This window comes from Scyliorhinus torazame, chromosome 2 (assembly GCF_047496885.1).
Source record: "Scyliorhinus torazame isolate Kashiwa2021f chromosome 2, sScyTor2.1, whole genome shotgun sequence".
In the NCBI taxonomy this organism is placed as follows: domain Eukaryota; kingdom Metazoa; phylum Chordata; class Chondrichthyes; order Carcharhiniformes; family Scyliorhinidae; genus Scyliorhinus; species Scyliorhinus torazame.
In genome coordinates this window covers 152,808,584-152,831,327 of record NC_092708.1, presented here as the reverse complement: position 1 = coordinate 152,831,327, position 22,744 = coordinate 152,808,584, and the positions used below count along the sequence as shown (strand labels likewise).

Sequence of the window (22,744 nt, the reverse complement as noted above, 5' to 3'; positions counted from 1 at the left end):
CCTAACAGCCCACTCTTCACCCCCCCCCCCCCCCACACCCCCGGCTGGCCACCAGGAATCGGTCACAAACCAACTGACATTTTAAAAAGTTGCCGCACGGCAATAACACGCTGTGGGCAATCTCAACATACTGAGGGTCAGGACATCCACCCCTCAGCGGAAGTACCTCCCACCCTCAAAGGTTGCCAGGTAACTAGTCCCAGTAGCACCAGACAGGAGGGGCTGTAAAATCTCCATGATTCCTGAACGCATTACAATCTTCCATTTAATCACCAGCACTACAAATTTCCCTTCTGGAACCTTCATTTATCTCAGTGAAGTAAACATTTTGTCCATGTTAATATTCAAAGAAACCTTCATTCCACCATGGCTCACTGGGCTTATCCACGGTGTTCCTGAGCCAAACAGAATAAGGAGATGCCAGATCTGCCTCCTACTCTGTTTCGTGCTAGTTTATCTTAGCCTGTATGGTGGTAAGGGGTATGACATTGAGTCTGTAATCACTATCAAGCTCCCTCAGTAGGAAGCATGCCTTGTTCATATGATGTCAGTTGAGTGTGCGCTGGGCTCGGCCTGTAGGATTAACTAACCTTTCAGTAATCATTTATATTTTAATATTCTTTTGCAGGATGTGGGAATCACTGGCTAGGCAAGCATTTATTGTCCATCCCTAATTACCCATGAAAAGGCGGTGGAGAGCCACATTCTTGAAATGATGGAGGTACACCCACAGTGCTGTTAGGGAGGGAGTTCCAAGATTTTGACTCAGCGACAGTGAAGGAATAATATATATATTTTCAAGACAGGTTGGTGAGTGGTTTGGAGGGGAACTTGCAGGTGGTGTTGGGGCAGCACGGTAGCACAGTGGTTAGCACAGTTGCTTCACAGCTCCAGGGTCCCAGGTTCGATTCCCGGCTTGGGTCACTGACTGTGCGGAGTCTGCACGTTCTCTCCGTGTCTGCGTGGGTTTCCTCCGGGTACTCTGGTTTACTCCCACAGTCCAAAGATGTGCAGGTTAGGTGGATTGGCCGTGATAAATTGCCCTTAGTGTCCAAAAGGTTAGGTGGGGTTACTGGGTTACGGGGATAGGGTGGAGGGGTGGGCTTAAGTAGGGTGCACTTTCCAAGAGCCGGTGCAGACTCGATGGGCCGAATGGTCTCCTTCTTCACAGTAAATTCGATGTTCTATGTTCTAATCTATGTTCTGATGCATCTGCTGCCCTTGTCCTTCAAGGTGATAGAGGTCGCAGGTTTGGAAGGTGCTGTTGAAGTAGCATTGATGAATTGCAGTCGTGCATTTTGTAGATGGAACACTCAGCTGGCACTGTGCATAGGTGGAGGAGAGATTGAATGTTTATTGTGGTGCATGAGGTAGCAATCAAGCAGGCTGCCTTGTCCTGAAATGTGTTGAGCTTCTTGACGGTTGTTGGATCTGTACTCATTCAGGCAAGTGGAAGGTATTCCATCACACTTGTGGTGTCACCAGAGTCTGTGTGCTGGATGGATGGTACTTTCCTTATAAAATTCTCCAGTTTTCTTGACAGAGTTTCCTTTACTAAGATGGCTACCGAAAATCAACCTGGAAGTTACATGGCAGACTGATGGAAAACCCCTATTAGGAATCAGTGCAACGAGGATCAACTGTGTTGCCTTGCTAGACTATATAAGCAGAGCACGGAGTTCTGCTAGGGGGGGAAACCCACTTGGTGAATGAAGAATTTGCTGTGTGGTTGCTGCCTTGACAGACTCGGACCGGTTGAGGTTATTCTGTCTTTTCAACCTTGTCCCTTGCCTGAGCTGTGGTGATCCTCAGGGTAAATCACCACCAATCAACTTTCCCCCTCAAAGGGGAAAGCAGCCAATGGTCCTCTGGGACTATGGCGACTTTACTTACTTTACAGTATGTTGTTGACCTCTGACTCTATAAAAACTCTGATTTGGATTGAACTCTGGCCTGTTTGAGAACCCGTACTGGTAAACTGATTGTCACTGTTATATATTACGTTGTGTTTTCCCTGGGAAACGGATTAGTCATCCAGGTTTAAATAGGAATATACTGTATGTAATGTTAGGCACAAAGAAGAGCTCGGTGTTTATTTCCTTTCTTTTCTTTTGTGCTTTGCTAAGTATCTGAAGACCTTTCACTAAACATTCAGTTTTTTGTCTTTGAGCTATTAAATTGTTTGAAGTCCACCTTGCCGATCACGATCCCCAATCCCTTGCGACACCACACATTCCAGACTTATGCCTTGCAGATAGTCTTTGAGGAGTCAGGCGGTGGGTTACTCTGCACAGAATTACCAGCCTCTGACTTGCTCTTGTAGCCACAGTATTTTTATGGCTAGTCCAACTCAGTTTCTGGTCAGTCTAAGGGCTCATACCCATATACTGACAACTTGGGGGGTGAAATCCAGGAGTTTGCCCAGCTGCCATGGAACACGTTCGCAACAAGTCATGGTTTCATGAGAGGGGAGGAGCAGCAGGAAAATAGCTAGCAGACAAAACTGACAAGAAAGAAAGATTAAACTCTCTCCTAGACAATATATTCCTGTATGCTTTGTTCAGAAGAATGTGAGGGAGTTTAATATGTATGGGCAGCACGGTAGCACAAATGGATAGCACCGTGGCTTCACAGTGCCAGGGTCCCAGGTTCGATTCCCTGCTGGAGTCACTGTCTGTGCAGAGTCTGCACGTTCTCCCAGTGTCTGCGTGGGTTTCCTCCGGGTGCTCCGGTTTCCTCCCACAGTCCAAAGACGTACAGGTTAGGTGGATTGGCCATGATAAATTGCCCTTAGTGACCAAAGAGGTTAGGAGGGGTTATTGAGTTACGGGGATAGGGTGGAGGTGAGGGCTTAAGTAGGTCGGTGCAGACACGATGGGCCAAATGGCCTCCTTCTGCACTGTATGTTCTATAACATATTTATATGTTTTAGTCATTAAGGTAAGACATGTTGACTTGCTCCTGCATAAACAGTTTAGAGAAATCAAAACCCAGATATGATCTGCACTGCTTCACTTGTTGCATCAAAGACATCCAACATTAATGGGTGGCTCTCCTCAGGGATTCTGCTGACAAATTGCTTCCTGAAATATCTTCATTCATTTCAATAATGGCTGGCACTGTGCACCAGTCTGGAGTCATTTGATCCTAAAAGAAAATGCTGTGAAGTTGGGTACCGTGCCTAACAGCTGCTGGGAGGCGTTTTATGTTCCATCTCAGTTATGAAGCCACTAAACCACTGCAACAAAAGAAAAACTACCAAATACAAATACTCATTACACATCTCATTGCTTGTCAAGGCTTGTTACTGTAAACTAACACAAAAGTGACCAAAAGCACCAAGTAGGGTCCAGTGTCCTTGCCAATATTAATCCCTTAAGCAACATCAAAAAGACATCCGATTAATACATTGCTGTCTGTGAGACCATGCTGTATACAACTGGCCACTGCAATTTACAAACTGCAACAGTGACTACACTTGAAAAGGACTTCATCATCTGTAAAGTGCATTAGGATTTTGAGGTCACGAAAACTGCGACAAAAAGTCTTCTCTCCTTTCAATTGTAATTGCAACTTTTATCCTATAACATGTGGCCATTGAATGTGGACACTCTTGATCTGTGTGGTCAAATGCTCCTGGAAAGTCCACCAGAATGCTATCAGGAGCATAAATTCTAACCAATGTTCTCTCTCTCTTTCCAGCAGACTTCAGACCAACAGTAATGTTCCTACTCCCATCCTGGCTTCATTCGGCTAACAGGAAATCAATCCCTATGACTCAACTACTTACTGGTTAACTTCATTGAGTTACCAAGAGTATGGGCCATCTTTAATTATTAAATTTTCAGCAGTGTAAGAAAAAATAAAGTGTAAAAATGATTTCTCTACTGTTTCTAGACTGTCCTCAATATAAAAGGAACCAAAACCAAATTGAATCTCCATACCTTGCTCCTTGCCTCCAGTGGGGCCACGTCTGCGAACATAGCATCTTGTACCTCTCCAGGCAGGGCTCGTAAGGCTGCTTGAAAGCATATCCTGCTCGTCGCACACGGACATTCTCCATCAGCCCCAGGTACCTGACCTGGTGGCACACTAAAGCCTCCGTAAAAACATGTGGAGCTTTCTGATCATTTGGCTTGATGCATCTGTAATGTAGCCAGTATACAAATGATTGGCAATACCATACAAATAATATTGAGCAACCCCTCAAACAAATACATTCTATTTTAGGAAGCGGGATAGTTAGATTTTTGTGGTTCCATCTCCTTACTTGACAACAGCAAGGATTAATGTATTGGGTGTGAAGGTGAGCACCTCTGATTCACGGCAGTTCTCATTTTCTGGGAAAGGAGGCGGAGTCTCCAAAGTGTGCTCAACATACTTCTAGCTTTCCAATGTAGGCATTAGCCACCCAAATTTAAAATATGTACATATTCAATGCTGGTTTCTGAACTATCTAGCTAAGGATGCTCAAACATGGTTGAAATGAGGTTAGCCAAGGCTAAAAGCAGACAAACTTATCCCTGGGAACTCAAACATTTAGAAGGAATCAATGAGGCAAAATGCCATGGACTTGCAAAATAAGCAGAATGCCAGAAATAAAAATTGAAGATGGTCAGATCAGTCAATGGTTGGAAAGAAAAAGTACACTAACCTTTCAATTGTAACCATTTGCAGAACATGCAAATCATTTACCTAGTGTTCTTTTACCGAAGCTGGTCAACCTCTTCCAACATTTGAGGCAAAATGACATCTTATCACATTTTGCAACTGCATTCTTTTAGGATTGCCGAGTGACAAATGAATTGCTGTAATGCAGATCCCATTACCTGACCTGAGGTCCCTGACACATCAATGTTGCTTTCTATATTGAGCTTAAGGTGCAGTCCCCCACACTCATTATCAAGTTGGAAATGTTTGCTTCCCGAGGGTCAAATTAGGTTTACTATTTCTGAACATTCACACTGTCCAGTGTGTAATCTCTCTTCTCAGAATACTTGGGTTGTTCACTCAGTTTCAAAAAAGAAATCCCACCTGATATAGTTGGGATTTTTGGTCTGTAGGTTTTTCATCAAAGTTGCAACAGAAGTTTTGAACTGTGATCCAGCTGTAGGTGGCCTCTTCAACGACATCTTAGCTGGGTTTCCTTCTGGGAAGAGGGTTTTGACCAGCATGTGGTTGGTCTTCCACATGGCCTGGGACAGGTCGCGATACAGCAAGTCATTGTTTTTATCCACAAATCCTTCCACGTGGTACATCACCTTGAAGAGGAAACAGAAGCATCGATGCTATGATCTCCTCTGGCAGAAAAAACATCAAAACAAGGCAACAGTAGCTCCTTAGGGATAAATTATGTTGGTAACTCAGTAAAGTACTTGAAAATATAAGGATAGGCTTCACAAGTTTGGACAGAGATTTGCACACAGGGATTTGGGCAAGGATTAGCAAACATGACTGCCTTTCCCATGCCCAGTAAATTTAGAAGATCTGAATTGTTCACACATTAACAGCATATGATCATTTACATCCTGGTAATTATGACTGATTTGTAGGTTAAATAAAACAATATTCCACCCAGTCATGGCGATCACTAATCTCTTAACAGAACCTATTTAGTAATTGTGTAAAAACACGAAGGCGATATCATAATTTTCATCACAACATGCAAGTGGTTTATTTTTATAAAGAAAACACTTTTTAAATCAGAACAATATCAACTGAACTCAATGAAATTTGCAGGTAGCACAATGAATAGAGATGACCAGGAATTAGATTTGTATCTTTATAATTCTACAAAAAAAGCTGGACGGGGTTCCATTATCAGCGGCCTATGTAATTGAAGGCAGGGCAAACATCCTTACTGTCTCGAGTGTCTTTTCGAACAATGAATAAGCTTCAGTTGGAGGCCAGATGATAAGCTTCGGATACAGGAGAAACCAATATTTTAGCACAAATGTCTGTACCTTGCCAGCATAGTGCTGTATCCTGAAGCAGGTGTGAGGCAAAGTGGTATCATTAAGGAAGCGAGAACTTTTGCTCATTCGACTTTCAAAGCGCTCATGTACGGCACAGACTTGATTGAGCTTCTCGAGGAAGGTCTCGTCAGTCACAGTGCCAGGCCGTAAGCATTCTTCATCAAGCATCGCCAGAATTCCATTTGTATTCTAAAAATGAACACACATATTTCAACCCATGAGCAGCACTTAGTGGAATGACACTGCAATATATGCATCTATACAAACACATAAATGTGTATGTGTGGGTGTCTGTGCACATGCACATACCATTGCGTCGCACATGTGAATGCAGGTTGAGGCAACACTAAAAAAAAATCAAGACTTTGCTGCAAGGTAACAACTTCGCTCAAAATTTAAGCTTGTACATTGATAGAACAAAAAATAATTTTCAATAAAAAAGAACACCATAAAATGCAATTGCCATAGGATAACATATCGATAAAGGACAAAATCCTTTGAACAACATTTTTAAAGATTATTTGTGGAGATTTCTGAGCAGTGGATTTAGTTGCTGCAGAAGAGCCATTGTGTCATTTTTTTCAATACGTGCAAGGGATGTACTTTTGTAAAGTCACACAGCTTGATGAGGTACCACATTTCAAAATGTATCAAGTAGCTTAGCACAATAATCTTGTCGCACAAATAACGGAAAGTTAGCCACATTTTATGTATATTTTAAATGAAGATACTTCAGTGTGAAATTGTTTATTTCTAGAAACAAATTGTTAAAAGTGATTCAACAGGAGTTGTACCCACAATTTCATCAGAGGAGTTGTGAACTCACTCATTAACACTGCAATGAAGTTACCGTGAAAAGCCCCTAGTCGCCACATTCCAGCGCCTGTTCGGGTACACAGAGGGAGAATTCAGAATGTCCAAATGACCTAACAGCGCGTCTTTCGGGACTTGTGGGAGGAAACCGGAGCGCCCGGAGGAAATCCACGCAGACACAGGGCGAACGTGCAGACTCCACACAGACAGTGAACCAAGCCGGGAATCGAACTTAGGACCCTGGAGCTGTGAAGCAACAGTGTTACCCACTGTGCTACCATTAGATGCTTGAATAGCAGGACAGAATGAAGGCCGACTGATCTTCAGCCAGGTGATCCTCCCATCTGATGAGTCTAAAGTTGTATTGACATTATTCATTAGGTCACCTGGATAATTGTTGAAAACTACTGACCTGGGGAAGCCAAAAAGAGACAGAAAGAAATGGAGAAGAGGAATGATTTTTTTAAAATTACACCGTTGCTGAATGCAGGATATCATATTGTAATAGGTTTTAGACAGAGGTGTAGATAATGTCAGCCTGTACCTGGGCTTTGCAGTGAATGGCCACATCGACATGGTTTTTTTGTGGCTCTAATTATTTCACTTAAGTCCATCAAGGATATCAAACCTAGCAGTTAATAGGTCACATTTGCTGATATGACAAGACTACTACATTTAATCCTGTTGGTAAACTTCTCCAGCTACTACTTTAGATAAGCTTGTGCTCTTAGCCGAACATTACAGACTCTATAGCACAATAACAAGCCATTTGGTCAAACTGAACAATGTCAGTATTTCAACTCCACGAGCCTTTCTCTCGCCATGGAAATATGGCAATTCTTTGCACTCAAAAGCACTGCACTTGAAAAGTTTCCAATTCTTCTCATATTCCATTCCCCAATCCAAGTCAAGTTCCCAAATTTATGGCCCACTCCCCCTCCCGGGGTGGGATGGCAGAGGGGTATAAAATTGGTCATCATACAGCGGAACCGTACCTGATGCCTATTTGCCACCGCTGGTACTTTACCCAAAGTGTGGGCGGTTCCGAGCGGCCTGCTTGCTCTTGGGTCAATTGAGGCCCTCAAGTGGCCAATTACTAGATGCTTATGGAGTCCCTTCTGCCACTGCTGGAATGTTCCCTGCGGCCAGGCAAATCCACAGCAATGTCCATATTGTCTAGTGAAAGCTGGCAAGCCTTGTGGCTTATCCCCAAGTGGAAAATGGGGCTGGGAAAGATGCCTCCTTTTTGGGAAGCCAGTGCCTATCCAAGGCGCCCTCTGACAGTTCACCTCCCCCAGCACCGTTCAGAGTGCCCTCCCCAACCTCCGCCAGGGCTTGTGAGTAAGACCCCAGATTTATCTTCATCTGAGCTCCGTGACTGCTCTTCTTCAGAAAACTCACTGTAATACCAACAGTGACAATTCTCCCAAGGGCACCTCCGAGATAAGAGCGCTGCCAAACATTCAGTTGGCAGCAGCTTCAGGAGGAACAACTTCCTCTTGAATGAGGGCAGATGACCCGCCCTGTGGCAATTAAACCCTGGTGACCATTAAAGGGCTATAGAGTGAGACAGTCACGTGCAGGGAACTTTGTTCCCAACTTTACCACCGGGGCAAAGACCCTGCAAACCGCCCATTGCGTCACCCCACCCTGTAAATTCATCTTTCAGGAATCACTGGAGGCAGGGAGAGTTCAAGAGGATTGAAAAATGGTTTATGTAACACCCCCGCTTAAGAAGGAAAAGAGGTACTTCCGGTGTGGACCATGGAGTAAATGGTCACGCACAAGGCAGCTCCCGCCTAAGGTTACAGAAAAGAGCTCTTTTTTTAATCAATACGGGGTGGAATTTTGATGAAAAGACGTAGGTGAATGTTGGAGGAGTACTTTCCCCCAGGAATGGTATGTCTCTTGGTTAGCAGACCCGGCAGAAACAGTAAAAGATTTGGCTGGAGCTGCAGTAAAAACAAAAGTCTCTTCCAGCATGCAGGCGGGGGAAGGGCAAGCTTAAATGCTTCAAGCTGACTTGAGGGCCTTTATTAAAGGTGAATTCTAGCAGCAGAGGGAACAACTGTGAAAAGATCTCACCAAGGCCATTGAAGAAGCGGGGTCGAGGCTTCCGGTGGCGGCCATGGAGGAGTAGGTCGCGCATTCGGCAGCTCCCGTCTGGAACGGACTCTCAGACCTTTTTCAGGAGTTTCCACAGACATTTTGGGGCAGATTGGTGAAGCGAACACTGCCAAAAGGGTTCCCTCTTTGTGGGACTTCCAGTGACGGCGGGCGGGAGGCAGCTGTGCGTTGGAGGGCTCCCGTTCGGGAACGACATTGTCGGGGGTTAACGCCCGGTCTTAGGGCCAGCGAAGGCAGTGAAAGTCGGGAAACAGCAAAAAGAAGGGAAATGTTGAAGACCAGCAAAAAAACGGCTGTGAAAAAAGCAGCTGAAAGTCCGTCGGGGAGTGAAAAGGTCACTGCGGGGTCAGTAAAGAAAATGGAGGCTGGAGCGCTAGGGGAGGCCGCATTGCTTACGGCTGAAGAAATAACTAAGGTGATGACCGTGGAACTCAAAAGGCAGTTTACGAAACATATGGAGGCAATGAGGAAGGAGATGGGGGCGATTTTCAAAGTGCTGGTGGAGGAGGCGATTACCCCGGTGAGGGCGGCGGTGGCGAGCGCAGTGGCGGAGGTGCGGGAGCAAGGGGAGGTGCTGAAGGAAGTGGAAGAGACAGTACTGCAGCACAGTGGTCAACTTACCTCGATGGGGAAGGAGATGCGGAAGGTGATGCAGATCAACAAGGATCTGCGAGGCAAAATGGAAGACCTGAAAAACAGATCCAGGTGCCAGAATTTGAGGATTGTGGGGCTGCCTGAAGGAGTTGAAGGACCGAGGCCGACTGAGTATTATGCCGCGATGTTGGCGAAACTATTGGGGGAGGGGGAGGATCCCTCCCGATATGAGCTGGATCGGGGACATCGGTCGTGGAGACCTGTACCAAAGGCGAGTGAGCCGCCAAGAGTAGTGACTCTGTGCTTCCGTAGGTACAGTGTAAAGGAGAAGGTCCTGTGCTGGGCTAAGCAGAAGCGGGTGGTGCAGTGGGCTGGAGCTGGTATACGCGTATACCAGGACTTTACGGTGGAGCTGGCGAGGAGGCGGGCTGCCTTCAACCGGGTGAAGAGAGCACTGTACATTAGCAGGGTACAGTGTGGCATTGTATATCCAGCGAAGTTCAAGGACTTTTATTTCGGGACGGCAGAAGCAGCGGAGGAGTTTGCGAAGGCAGAAGGACTGTGGCAGAATTGAGAAATGGTCATGTACCAATGTAGCCTCATGACTGTATTTTTTTCTTTTTTGTTTCACTGTGTGCTGGTGTATGGGTTATAGGAGCCAACGTTGTGTATATTTGGACAAGGGAAGAAATGGGACTTTCAGTCGGAATGAGGGCTCTTTGGGGTATCGGTGGATATGCGGGGTTTGTGTGCTAAAAGGGGACTTCTGGGTTTTTCCTGGGGCCGGGCAAGGGGGAAAAGGGACCCGGGCGGGGGCCTCTACGCTGGCCGGTTTAAGCCGGCCAGTGAACGGGAGTGAGGGGGGGGGGGGGGAAAGGGGGGGAGGGGCTGCGGCCATCGGACCCTGGCAGAACAGGGTCCGAGTGGTCTAGCCGGGTGGAAGTTGGAAGTGGAACAGAGGTTGGGGGGAGGAGTTTTGCAAGAGGAAGTGGAGGGGGAGGAGTTGGGGGTTTACAACTCTTGGGTGTCATTTACGGTACTCTTTTGGATGTTGGATGGTATTGAGTGTTGTCGTGGGGGGGGGGGGGGGGGGGGGGGGGGGGGCGACTCTATCGGTTAATGGTGGCCATGGGCGATTCCGGACTCCTTTTTCTTTTTCGCTTTTTTTTTCTCCCACCGTGGGAGGGTTTGTTTTATTTGAGGCATATATTGACAGTTGGGTGGGGTGGTGGGAGGATGGGATCGTTGTTGATGTTAAGGGTATTGACTTTGTATTTGTTACCATTTGTTGCCTGTTGGTGGGGTGTAAATTTTGAAGGAAAATGTGAAAATGGAGAATAAAAACATTTTTTTAAAAAAGGAAAAGAGGCAGAAGACAGTAAATTAAAGGCCGGTTAGCCTGACTTCGGTTGTTGGTAAGATTTTAGAGTCTATTATTAAAGTTGAGATTGTGGAGTACTTAGAAGTGCATGGTAAAATAGGACTGAGTCAGCACGGTTTCGTCAAGGGGAGGTCATGCCCAACAAATCTGTTACAATTCATTGAGGAGGTAACAAGGAAGTTAGACAAAGTAGAACCAGTGGACGTGATCTACTTGGATTTCCAGAAGGCCTTTGACAAGGTGCCATACAGGAGGTTGCTAAATAAGATAAGAGCCCATGTGTTAAGGGCAAGATACTGGCATGGATAGATTGGCAGAAGGCAGAGAGTAAAGATAAAGGGGTCCTTTTCAGGATGGCAGCCGATGACTAGTAGTGTTCCGCAGGGGTCAGTGTTGGGACCACAGTTATTCACAATGCACACTAATGATCTGGAAGAAGAAACTGAAGGATTGTTGTTAAGTTTGCAGATGATACAAAGGTAGTATTGAGGAAGCAGGCGGGCTGCAGAAGGACCTGAACAGGCTAGGAGAGTGGGGAAAGAAGTGGCAAATGGAATACAATGTGGAAAAGCATGAGGTTATGCACTTTGATAGGAAGAATAGAGGCATAGACTATTTTCTAAATGCAAAAAGGCTCTGGAAATCAGAAGCACAAAGGGACATAGGAACCCTTGTTCAGGATTCTCTTAAGGTTAACATGCAGGTTCAGTTGGCAGTTAGGAAGGCAAATGCAATGTTAACATTCATGTCAAGAGGACTAGAATAATAATAATCTTTATTGTCACAAGTAAGCTTACAGTAACACTGCAATGAAGTTACTGTGAATACAAGAGCAGGGATGTACTGTGCAAGGCTCTGGTCAGACCCCATTTGGAATATTGTGAGCATTTTTGGGCCCTGTATCCAAGGAAGAATGTGCTGGCCTTGGAGAGGATCAGAGAAGGTTCACATGAGTGATCCCGGAATGAAGAGCTTGCCAGATGAGGAGCGGTTGAGGACTCTGGGTTGTATTCGATGATGTTTAGAAGGACGAGCGGGTATCTCATTGAAACTTACAGAATACAAAGAGGCTTAGAGTGAACGTGGAAAGGATGTTTCCACTAGTAACAGAAACTAGAACCCGAGTGCGCTGCTTCAGACTGAAAGGACGATCCTTTAAAATAGAGATGAGGAGTAATTTCTTCAGCCAGAGGATGGTGAATCTGTGGAACTCTTTGCCACAGAAGGCTGTGGAGGCCAAGTCACTTGAGTGTCTTTAAGGCAGAGATAGATAGGTTTGTGATTAAAGGGGCAGCACGGTGGCGCAGTGGGTTAGCACAGCAGCCTCAAGGCGCCAAGGTCCCAGGTTCGATCCCAGCTCTGGGTCACTGTCTGTGTGGAGTTTGCACATTCTCCCCGTGTTTGCATGGGTTTCGCCCACACAACCCAAAAATGTGCAAGCTAGGTGGATTGGCCATGCTAAATTGCCCCTTAATTGGAAAAAATGAATTGGATACACTAAATTTAAAAAGAAAGGTTTGTGATTAATAAGGGGATCAGGGGTTATGGGGAGAAGGCAGGAGAATGGGGATGAGAAAAATATCAGCCATGATTGAATGGTGGACCAGACTCGATGGGCCAAATGGCCTAATTCTGCTCCTGTGTCTTATGGCATTATCCCTGTTAATTGCTGCACCTCACCCTGTCCATCCATTATATTCTCCCTCGTGTGTATCTGACCTTCTCTGAAAATTCATCAGTGAAATCTGCTTCAACCAAGCCAAGTAATGGCAAGCTTCACATTCTTACAACTGCTTCAACATTTTTATTGGTAAGTATTAAACTGAAAGCTATAAATTGTAAATTTTATTAAATAACGATAGAAAATGACATAATTTCGTTGCACGTCCTCTAATCAAACTGAAAAAGTCCAACTTACATTTTCAATCAGCTCACAAATGATGGCATTGTTGAAGTACTCAATGTGAGTCCATTCAATTCCCTGTGAAATATATGAATGTTCAGAATGTGATTACTGCAGCAAAATATGGCTCCTTCTTATAATCTTTTAACATTTGGCTAAATACAGTGTCTGTTTATATCTTTGTTCCGGTTGAGAAATTTTTCCAATGCACAATGACACTCTAAATTGGAAACATTGCAATATCCCTCTCAGCCAGAATTCTATACACTTTGAAACACTGGACTTGAAAAGTTTCCAATTCTTCTCCCATTCCATTCCCCAATCCAAGTCAATTTCCCATGCACTTCATGGGAAATTGTCCAGGAACATACGTCATGGCACAAGGTCACTTCTGTCACTTTGATGCATGCAGTTCTTTTTCCAAGTAAAGTCATTTCTTGATCCATGTGTTCCTAAACAGATCTGCAAATTTCCTAAATAACTAGCAACACAGATAGATGCTGTTTCAGGTGAAAGATGGCCTAGTACATTTTAAAATAATTTCTATGTGAATATCAACATCTAGCTTCAGATTCGCAAGAAACAACACTGCAATTTTCATCCTTAAAGCTGGTTCCAGTGCTTCCTAATTGCAGATTTAAAAAAAAGAAATACTTAGTGAAGGAAGTGGCTTTTGGACATGGGAAGAATAAAGGACATTGGAAAGATTCTCGAAAGGCCAGCAGGAAAGACAAAGTCCTGATTTACGAACAAGAACAGAGTACAAGTACCTGGAAGGAGTCTTTGCGCAGCCAATAGCAAGGCATCAATAGCAGCAAGCAAGAAAGGGATTCAAAGGGGCTACAGCACAGAAAAAGAACACAGTTTTAAAAGACATAAAGACATGCAGTCAACAGTTATGTGGGAAACATCAAGTGTTCTTTAATACTCTTCGCAGGAAGATTCCATTTACAGACTTAATAAAACAATTCTATATCTAAAAAGACAGAACCTATGAATTCAAATACACAAGGCACTTTTGTACATCCCAGAAAGGCAGCATAACCTCCAACTGGCCAAAGCGATGTGCAGTTAAAAGCTCGGAGGCTTTACTGTGATTGTGACAAAGGTTGTTTATGAAAAGGTGCACTTAAGTTTTCTTTTCATCTAACTTTTAATTAAAAGTATCATTTTTTTAAAAATTCAGCTACCTAATAGTTTGTATTGCAGATTATATGTGATTCCAGATAAACTGATCATTTTTTTTTGTCATTTGACGTATGCACTTCACTCCAGTATAGTGTGTCATTCTTGTCACCTCTCAGATTTCCAAATTGCGTAGCATTTCCTCCACTCGTCCCTTCTCTCTGGTTTAATTTCCGACTCTCTGCTCCTTCCCGCACAAAGAAAGAGATGGAATTTTCTCGACTTTGAGCGATCAGGAAGTTGCAGCCTCTGACCTCAGTGCTCACTGTCTCACCAAGTCTCCGGGAATAGCTAGCCAATGAATTATGTGGCCAGGCACAGTCAGGAAGACTGAGAATTAATCAGATACACAAAAATAAGGGATTTTGTTTTGCCACTTTTAATTTCAATTTCTAATAGTTTCTACTATTTAAAATAAAACTATTCTCTGAACTAATTCATATTCTTGAGATCATGGTGAGTAATAGCCTGACAATAGAGATTATTGTCTGGGCAGTTGCACTCGATGTAGATCCATGTGGCCAAAGAAAAATCTTTTCTCCTTTACTCCCCATTGACTTTCTTCCAATTCCTTTGTTACACCCACTTATTTTTCTCAACAGCTGAAACAGTTGTTGAACAAAATGATAAATGTAGGCTGGACACCTTTGGCAATTACACTAACGTTTAACAGTCTCCTCGGAACTAGTCAACAAACTCAGGACGAGAGTGGAGCTACACAAGAGGTTGTATGTTAAGAGATATCACACCATTGGCAGTCTTGTAAAAAAAAAAAAAATCAAATTATCCAGTTGCATCACCGCCATGTTTTCTTAAGCTGCCTAAACACTTTCTCTGGCACACTTTCCTCTCGTGTTACAGGTTTTCCTCAGCTTCAATGATTGTTCGTCATCACCTCCAGACCAATACGTTTCCTTACTGGCATGCCATCCTCAATAAACTCCAACTTGTGTAAACTCTGCTGCAGTTCTCATCTCCTGCATTAAGTCCTATTCATCAATTAACACTGCCCCCAATGTCTCAAATTTAAAATCCTCAACCTTTTCTTTAGATTCTTCCCCCCCCTCCCCCCATAGCCTCACCACATTCTACCTGAGAACCCTCCTCCAGTCCTAAATTGCATCCCTGAACTCTCTATTCTTCTGATCACTGTCTCTTGTATATTTGCCATCTCTTCAACTGCAAGGCCCTATTCTCAGGAATTCCCCCACAGGAACATCTCTCTACCTCTACATTGTTCTTCCCTCCTTTAAAAGCTCCTCAAAGCCTATTCATTCATCCATTTGTGCCCTTGGTCATATTTCCTTTCCTCATTCAATGTCCACTTTCCATTTGCCTTCTATGAAATCGCTGTGGGAAACCCTTACATCAAAGGTGCTATATAAGTGGAAGCTGTTGGGTGTTTTTTTGAGAAATGGGACCTTTCGGACCTTCACCCCCACCTTCTACCAATACTCACTCTTATTCGACCACCATATTTTCCTTTTAAATAAAAATTAAAATAGTTTAAGACAGGAAAATCCATTAGGGATGTTTAACAGATTTCTCTGTGCGTGAATAATTTAATGGGTTTCTTAGGAAGCGGTGGTTTATATTTACCGAGCCTTTGCTGAAACAATCGCTGAGCATGAAAACATTGTAATATTTCTTCAAGCATTTCTTTCTACAATTAAAAACTATAATTGTCATAGGTTTAGCGTTCTGTCAAAGGTTCACTTCAAATTTTTCAATTACTTTTCCCCTTTAAAAAAGGATAAAAGTTGAAAGGCGGATTTATGCGTGATCTAGGTTTTCATCCAAAACATTCCCAGTCCTGCCTGTGTGGTTGAGTTTCCTAACGTAAGACTGTCCAGGATTTGATCAGCTTAGGGATACCACACCCGCCAGCAAAGAAAAAATAATTCCCCCCAAAATGTGTTTCTCCTCATGTGGAGAGGATATTAAATGAACTGGAATTTGCACCATCTATTAAAATAAGTACTTTCTTTTAGAAAAGAAGACCAAATGATTGAAATTTTCAGACTGCTCCCACTGGCGGAATCTTCCAGTCCCGCTGACAGCGACCACCTGCCTGGCGGCAAAGGGTGTGAACAACGGAAAAATCCATTGACAATGGCGGGATCCCTGAACCTAAAAATAGAATCAAAGAATGATAAAGACAGAAAGAGGCATTTCAGCCCATGTCTCTGCCAGGTCTTCAGTAGCCTTTCAATTAATCTTGAACCAATCTCACTCTACTGCCCCTCCCCGATATCCTTGTATGTTTTGTTCTTTCAAGTTTTTATCTAATTCTCTTCTTGATTCATCTCAAATCCAATTTTAAACTCAGTGGATAAACTTTGCTGTGAAACTTGTTCTGTGTGAGATTCCTCAGGTAAAAACAAAAAAAATTGCTCTGAAGAAGATCATAGAATCATAAAATTTACAGTGCAGAAGGAGGCCATTCGGCCATCTAGTCTACACCGGCCCTTGAAAGGGCACGCTACTTAAGCCCACATCTCCACCCTATCCCTGTAACCCACCTAACCTTTGGACACTACGGGGCAATTTAGCATGGCCCATCCACCTAATCCGCACATCTTTGGACTATGGGAGGAAACCGGAGCCCCCGGAAAAAACCCACACAGACAAGGGGAGAACGTGCAAACTCCACACAGACAGTCACCCAAGCCGGGAATTTAACCAGGGTCCCTGGTGCTGTTAAGTAACAGTGCTAATCACTGTGCTACCGTGCTGCCCAAGATGTTGGGTGGAAAGATGCTGCCTCTCTACATGGGCAAAAAGGGAGGTAATAGTAATTGAGGAAGGGCTACACAAATTTAACCTTTGCCATTCTCTTAAATTGCCAAGAAGTCAGTTCAGGCATGGCCAAAGTAAGGCCCAGTATTAGATCAGAGGCTGAGCTCTCAATCAACACCAGGAAAAGTGAAAAGGTGTTTGGAAAAAATTTAATGCATGTTTCAATCAAGAACACAATGCAAGCCTAAATATAGGCCCATTTTGCCCAAAACATTTCTGCCCAAATCTCTACACTGATGTAGGCCAAAACAAGGTCAAAAATATGTGTTCTATTTACGAGATAGATATGATCTTACAGACTGAAATTTAGAAATTAGGTTTTCAAAAAGAAATTCAGCAATGGAACCAAATTTATTTTATACTTCATAATTGCATGTACCATAGAATTCCCACCACATTTAGCAGTACCCAATTACTGTAAATAAATTCCACAACATGTAACATCTCATGCCAAGAACAGTTGCAGTCACTGGGCTGTAATAAAAAGAAAAGCTGCCAATGCTGATCTATAGACCAGAAAGGTTGCAGGTTCAAACCCCAATCTATGCAGAGTTGGCTCAGCTCTATTGCTGCATGAGGGTGCTAAAAGTGATCTCAGAATTCGGGGTTGGGGAGGGATATGAAGGAATTTTGATTGCTATTCAAAGGCTCCTAGAGAGAAGTGCATGAGTAGACGCTGAAGAAGTACAGGACTACATTTGGGTATGATGCCCCACTCACCAATAGACAATCATTGTCTAGTTAAACTCAAAGAAGATGTACTAGAGGGTGATTAGCACTTCAAGTATCCCAGCATGATTCCTCAACTTCAGTAGAGGGAGAGGAAAACATTACCAATAAATACTCTGCAATCAGTAGTAGACTCAGTTCAATGTGTCCAACCAATGCAGAGCAAACAACAAAATCAAATGGAAAATGGAACTATATAAACCAAACAGTGAGATACACGCCATAAGAAAACATGATGAAACTTCATAGTGTTGTGATCAGATTAAGTCTTTATTCCTGTGTCCAATGCTGGTCACTGGCACACAAAGGAAACATTTAAGCATTAGGGGCAGAGAGTGAGTGCCATGATGAGCACTTGGCCCATCATAACATTCAAGGCTATGGGCCAAATGGTGGTAAATGGGATTAGGTAGGTGGGTAGGTCAGGTGTTTTTCACGTGTCGGTGCAGACCCGATGGGCTAAAGGGCCCCTTCTGCACTGTGTGATTCTGTGAAGAGCCAGAATGTCTATGTTCTGAGGAAAGATAGGTCAAACTGAATGGAGGTGTTTTGACAGGTAATCTTGTGGAAGATAGTAAACAGTATGGAAAAAATAAATCCAGCCAATTATTTTAAATATCTTCAGATTACCCCAAGAGGAAACTTGTTCAAACCAAGAAAAGCCAGGTGAGACAGTGGGTGGGATTTTACAGGTCCAACATAGTGTGTTTTCCAGCAGCGGAAACAGCTCGCAATTAGCTGCTGTTGGGATCTTCCGGTCCCTCTGATGTCTATGGTGTTTGGTGTGGCTTGCCCATCCTGTCACTGGGGAACCCACCATGGGGGACGGCCTTCAATGGAACCGCAAAATCCTGCTGGCGGGAAGAGCCGGGAAATCTCGTCCTGACCTCAGGAAGTTCTTCAGAGAGACTGATCAGTACATGGAATGGTTGTCTGAATAAGTAATGGAGGGAAAACATCTGGAATCATTTAAGAACCCATTGGATGCAACAGTCGATGACATAACATGGGTTTTCCTCAACCATGATTATCTAGTGATCTCATGAAGGATGCAGAGGCAATAATGTCAAAAGCTGCCCAACAATGCTAAATCAAGAAAGATTAAAAACCCAAAGTTTGTGGGAGACAAGTTAGGGAAGCAGTGAGTCATGTAGTACAATATAGATACAAGTTGTAGTGGAGTATTTTATAAACAGAGAATGGAAATGGACATGCGCAATCAGGTCGAGGAGCAGAGTGAACAAAAATTGCTATGGAAAAAGGATGGGGGAGTGGGTCCAGCTGAGTTCTTTGTGCAGAGAGTTAACATGGCTACAAAGGGCCAAAAGGCCTCCTTCAATGTACTGTTCTATGGTCTATGGTTTCAACCACTTAATGATTCCCTGATTAAGATGCAAATGCACAAATCAATAAAAACAAGATTGCAGATGCAAGAAAGCCATAAAAAATGGCAAGTTGAGGATTCTGAGATTTATATATCTACAGCACTGAATACAGAAAAAAGGAAATGGTCATCTTTCTATAGTGGATATTAATTATGGTGGAAAGAATGAGATTCATGATAAGACGTAAAATAGATTTACAGTGAAATTATAATGAGAGTCTTGAAAACCCAGCACTGTGACCATGAGAGCAGAAATGTTGGTAAGAATTCCAAAGAAATGATGACAATTCTGGAAAGATTGAGGAGGATGAATAGAGATTATTTCCAGTGATCTTTGAGTTAGTAACAAGGGTCATAATGTCAGATTGGAAGAATTTAATTTGAAGACAATATTTAATATTTAAGAGTGAATTAAACAGTTTAAAAATAAAATGTTCAAAGGGTACAAGGAAAAAGGCGGGAAGTGACATCAGAATAGATGGACCCAACAAGCAGCAAACAGTAAACTGTGCGGATTAGCTTCCGTTTGTGTCTCACTTCCATTTTCATCTCTTCTTATTCCTTTTCACTTGCTTCCCTTCCGATTACCTCCAAACTTTTTTCTCCCTTGCCATTTTCCCTTGCTCCTCGCTGTTCCAGTTCTGTTCTCTTCCTTTTCTATCTCTCACTCCTCCCCACCTTGTTTATATATCATCCCTTTCCTTTCTTTTCCTTCTGTTTCCCTCTCCCCTTTGGATTCCTCTTTCTTATTTTCTCTTCAAAACAGAAGACATTGGGGCTGGTTTAGCACACTGGGCTAAATCGCTGGCTTTTAAAGCAGACCAAGGCAGGCCAGCAGCATGGTTCAATTCCCGTACCAGCCTCCCCGAACAGGCGCCGGAATGTGGCGACTAGGGGCTTTTCACAGTAACTTCATTGAAGCGTACTCGTGACAATAAGTGATTTTCATTTCATTTCATTTCACATTGCCAATCGTTATGTTGGCTGTGTTTGTTCCTTCAGTCACGTGGATTTCTATATGCATTTACATAGCGGCAACAAAATCTGTCTGGAGACCTCTTTCTTCATTATTGAGATTGCTTTGCTCCCGCAACACAAAGCTCTAAAACCCCGATGAGCAGTTTGAACATTAATATTTAAAGGAAGTGTGATTTTCACCAATCACGGGTGTTAGGTGACAAAGCAAGAATCTAATCCTTGGGCCGCGCACAGAGTGGAGAGGGAGTAACCCAAAACCCACAGTGACAAAGAAGGATTGAATCCTGTAATATAATCAAGGCAGTCTAAGAAAAGGAGACACACATTTACAATGACACTATTCAGAAAAGAAATCACAACTGCTGTGTAAAAGTGGGAGTGGCAGTGATTTGACAGGGTAATCAACTGAACAAAGGCTGGGGCACTGGTGGGAATATGTAAACGGATGCTCCAAGCCAAAGATGGCACTTAATAAACTGAACACAGGCCATGCAACATTGTTCATATACTTCCAACAAACATGGCAAAGCAGTAGCTGCTCACCATTGAATATCCCTTTATTGAAATAGAGATTTCTAAATCCTTCCCACCAATCTGATAGACAATCCTGGGAACCAAGTCATAGCAAATCCAACCATTGGCTTGCTGATACAGGTACAGGTACATACTCGGGAGAAAAATTAAAGTTGCTTCAGAGAGGATGAGCGGGATATACCGACCAATCCGCTGCGTAATAGTTGGCAGTGGAGGCGGCCCACCAGCAGGATTTACCAATTCCACTGATATCAATGGGATTTCCCGATGACTGCAACCTTCATCGCCGGGAAACCTGTGCGACGGCATGGGACCAGAATATCCCACCGGCATGAACATGCCAATAGATTGCGCCCTTGTCATTAGGATTTTAGGATCATCAATATTGGACAACAAATGGATTAATCACCTGGGGTTAGAATGTGCTTGACTGCAGAGGTCATGGGGCGAGATTCTCCAACCCCCCGCACCGGAGATTCGGCGGGGACGGGAATCGCGGCCCGCCGGTTGGCGGGCCCCCCCCCGCGATTCTCCGGCCCGGATGGGCCGCTGTCGCACTGCTAGCATGCCTGTCCCGCCGGCGTGAATTAAACCACCTCTCTTACCGGCGGGACAAGGCGGGCTCCGGGGTCCTGGGGGCGGGGGGGCGCGGGGCGATCTGGCCCCGGGGGGTGCCCCCACAGTGGCCTGGCCCGCGATCGGGGCCCACCGATCCGCGGGCGTGCCTGTGCCGTGGGGGCACTCTTTTCCTTCCGCCTTCGCCACGGTCTCCACCATGGGGGAGGCGGAAGAGACTTCCTCCATTGTGCATGCGCAGGGATGCCGTGAGCGGCCGTTAACGCTCCCGTGCATGCACCAGCCGGCAATGTCATTTCCGCGCCAGCTGGCGGGGCACCAAAGGCCTTTCCCACCAGCTGGCGGGGAGGAAATCAGTCCGGCGCGGGCCTAGCCCCTCAAGGTTTGGGCTCGGCCGCTCCAGGGATGGAGAATTCCACACCTTTGGGGCGGCGCGATGCCGGACTGATTTGCGCCGTTTTTGCCGCCGGTCGGCGGACATCGCGCCGATTACGGAGAATTTCGCCCCATGTTTTTCAAAAGGATTGTTTTGCAGGGCCTGGGAGATTTTAGGAGCCAGAAGGTAAAATTATTCAGAGGAATGTGTTTTACAGTCTGGAATAATGCATTGTGGTTTGTCGCTGAGGAGGTAATGCATTTTTAACCTGGAAGGTTTTTCGCTTTTCATCTTGGGGAGATGTCAGTGCTGAGTGGAACTAAGGGAGAGAGAGAGACATTTTTGCAAAAGCTTTTGGAGGGGAGAGCTAAGTGTCACCTGGCCACCCTTGTTTTGACCACAAGCAAAAGCAATTTTCTATCCCAGTAGGATAGTTAAAAAAAACATAATGGGCAGCAGTGGGTAGCCCTGCAGCCTCACGGCACTGAGGTCCCAGGTTTGATCCTGGCTCCGGGTCACTGTCTGTGCGGAGTTTGCACATTCCCCCCGTGTTTGCGTGGGTTTCGCCCCCACAACCCAACGATGTGCAGGGTAGGTGGATTGGCCATGCTAAATTGCCCCTTAATTGGAAAAATGAATTGGGTACTCTAAATTTAAAAAAAAGTAATAATATTTAAAGCAGAGCAGTCTTGTCTGAGGACAAGGAAGAAGCCGAAACAAGCAAGTTGAAACAGCTTTTTGAAGACATCTAGCCAGAGTCTGCAAGGGTTGCAACCGGAGCCCAAATCTGTTCTGTGAAGCAAGTATCACTCTATGCCATGCTGATTTTAAGCTGGATTCAGAACTGCATGTTTCATTTCTTGTTGTTTAATGGGGTAGTAGTATTTAAGGTATAAATGTCAGCTGTTCTTTTCGGGTGTGAAGTTAAAGAACATTGTATTCCTAATAAAGTTTTGTTTTAAAATGCCAAATCGCAAATTGCTGGTCTCCAGGATTGAGGATTGTGTTCCAGACGTTATTGGGGAGGATCTGGCGGGGTTTGTTAAGGGTAGGCAGTTGGTGGCCAATGCAAGAAGGTTGTTAAACGTGATCATGATGCCCCCGGAAGGTAGGGAGGTGGAGGTCGTGATCACAATGGATGCAGAAAAGGCTTTTGATCGGGTAGAATGGGATTATCTGTGGGAGGTACTGGGACGGTTCGGATTTGGGCGGGGCTTTATTGACTGGGTCAGGTTACTGTATCAAGCTCCTGTGGTGAGCGTACGGATGAATAGGACAACATCGTGCTATTTTAGACTGCACTGGGGGACGAGACAGGGATGTCCCCTCTCCCCACTATTGTTCGCGCGAGCTATAGAGCCGTTGGCAATTGCTCTGAGAGCCTCAAGGG

The 22,744-nt window shown here is 44.4% G+C and overlaps 1 protein-coding gene across 5 annotated transcripts in view; it reads right to left on the bottom strand.

The window, feature by feature from the left end:
• The window catches only part of myo1b (myosin IB), a 436,008-nt gene that overhangs the window by 82,864 nt on the left and 330,400 nt on the right, over window positions 1-22,744 (bottom strand). For all 5 annotated transcript variants that reach the window (XM_072478525.1, XM_072478546.1, XM_072478553.1 and 2 more), the window contains 4 exons: window positions 12,809-12,871; window positions 5,964-6,164; window positions 5,035-5,261; window positions 3,945-4,145 (listed from right to left, as the gene is read on the bottom strand). In XM_072478525.1, the coding sequence (XP_072334626.1) occupies window positions 3,945-4,145; window positions 5,035-5,261; window positions 5,964-6,164; window positions 12,809-12,871 (692 nt within the window). The remainder of the gene's footprint in view (window positions 1-3,944; window positions 4,146-5,034; window positions 5,262-5,963; window positions 6,165-12,808; window positions 12,872-22,744) is intronic.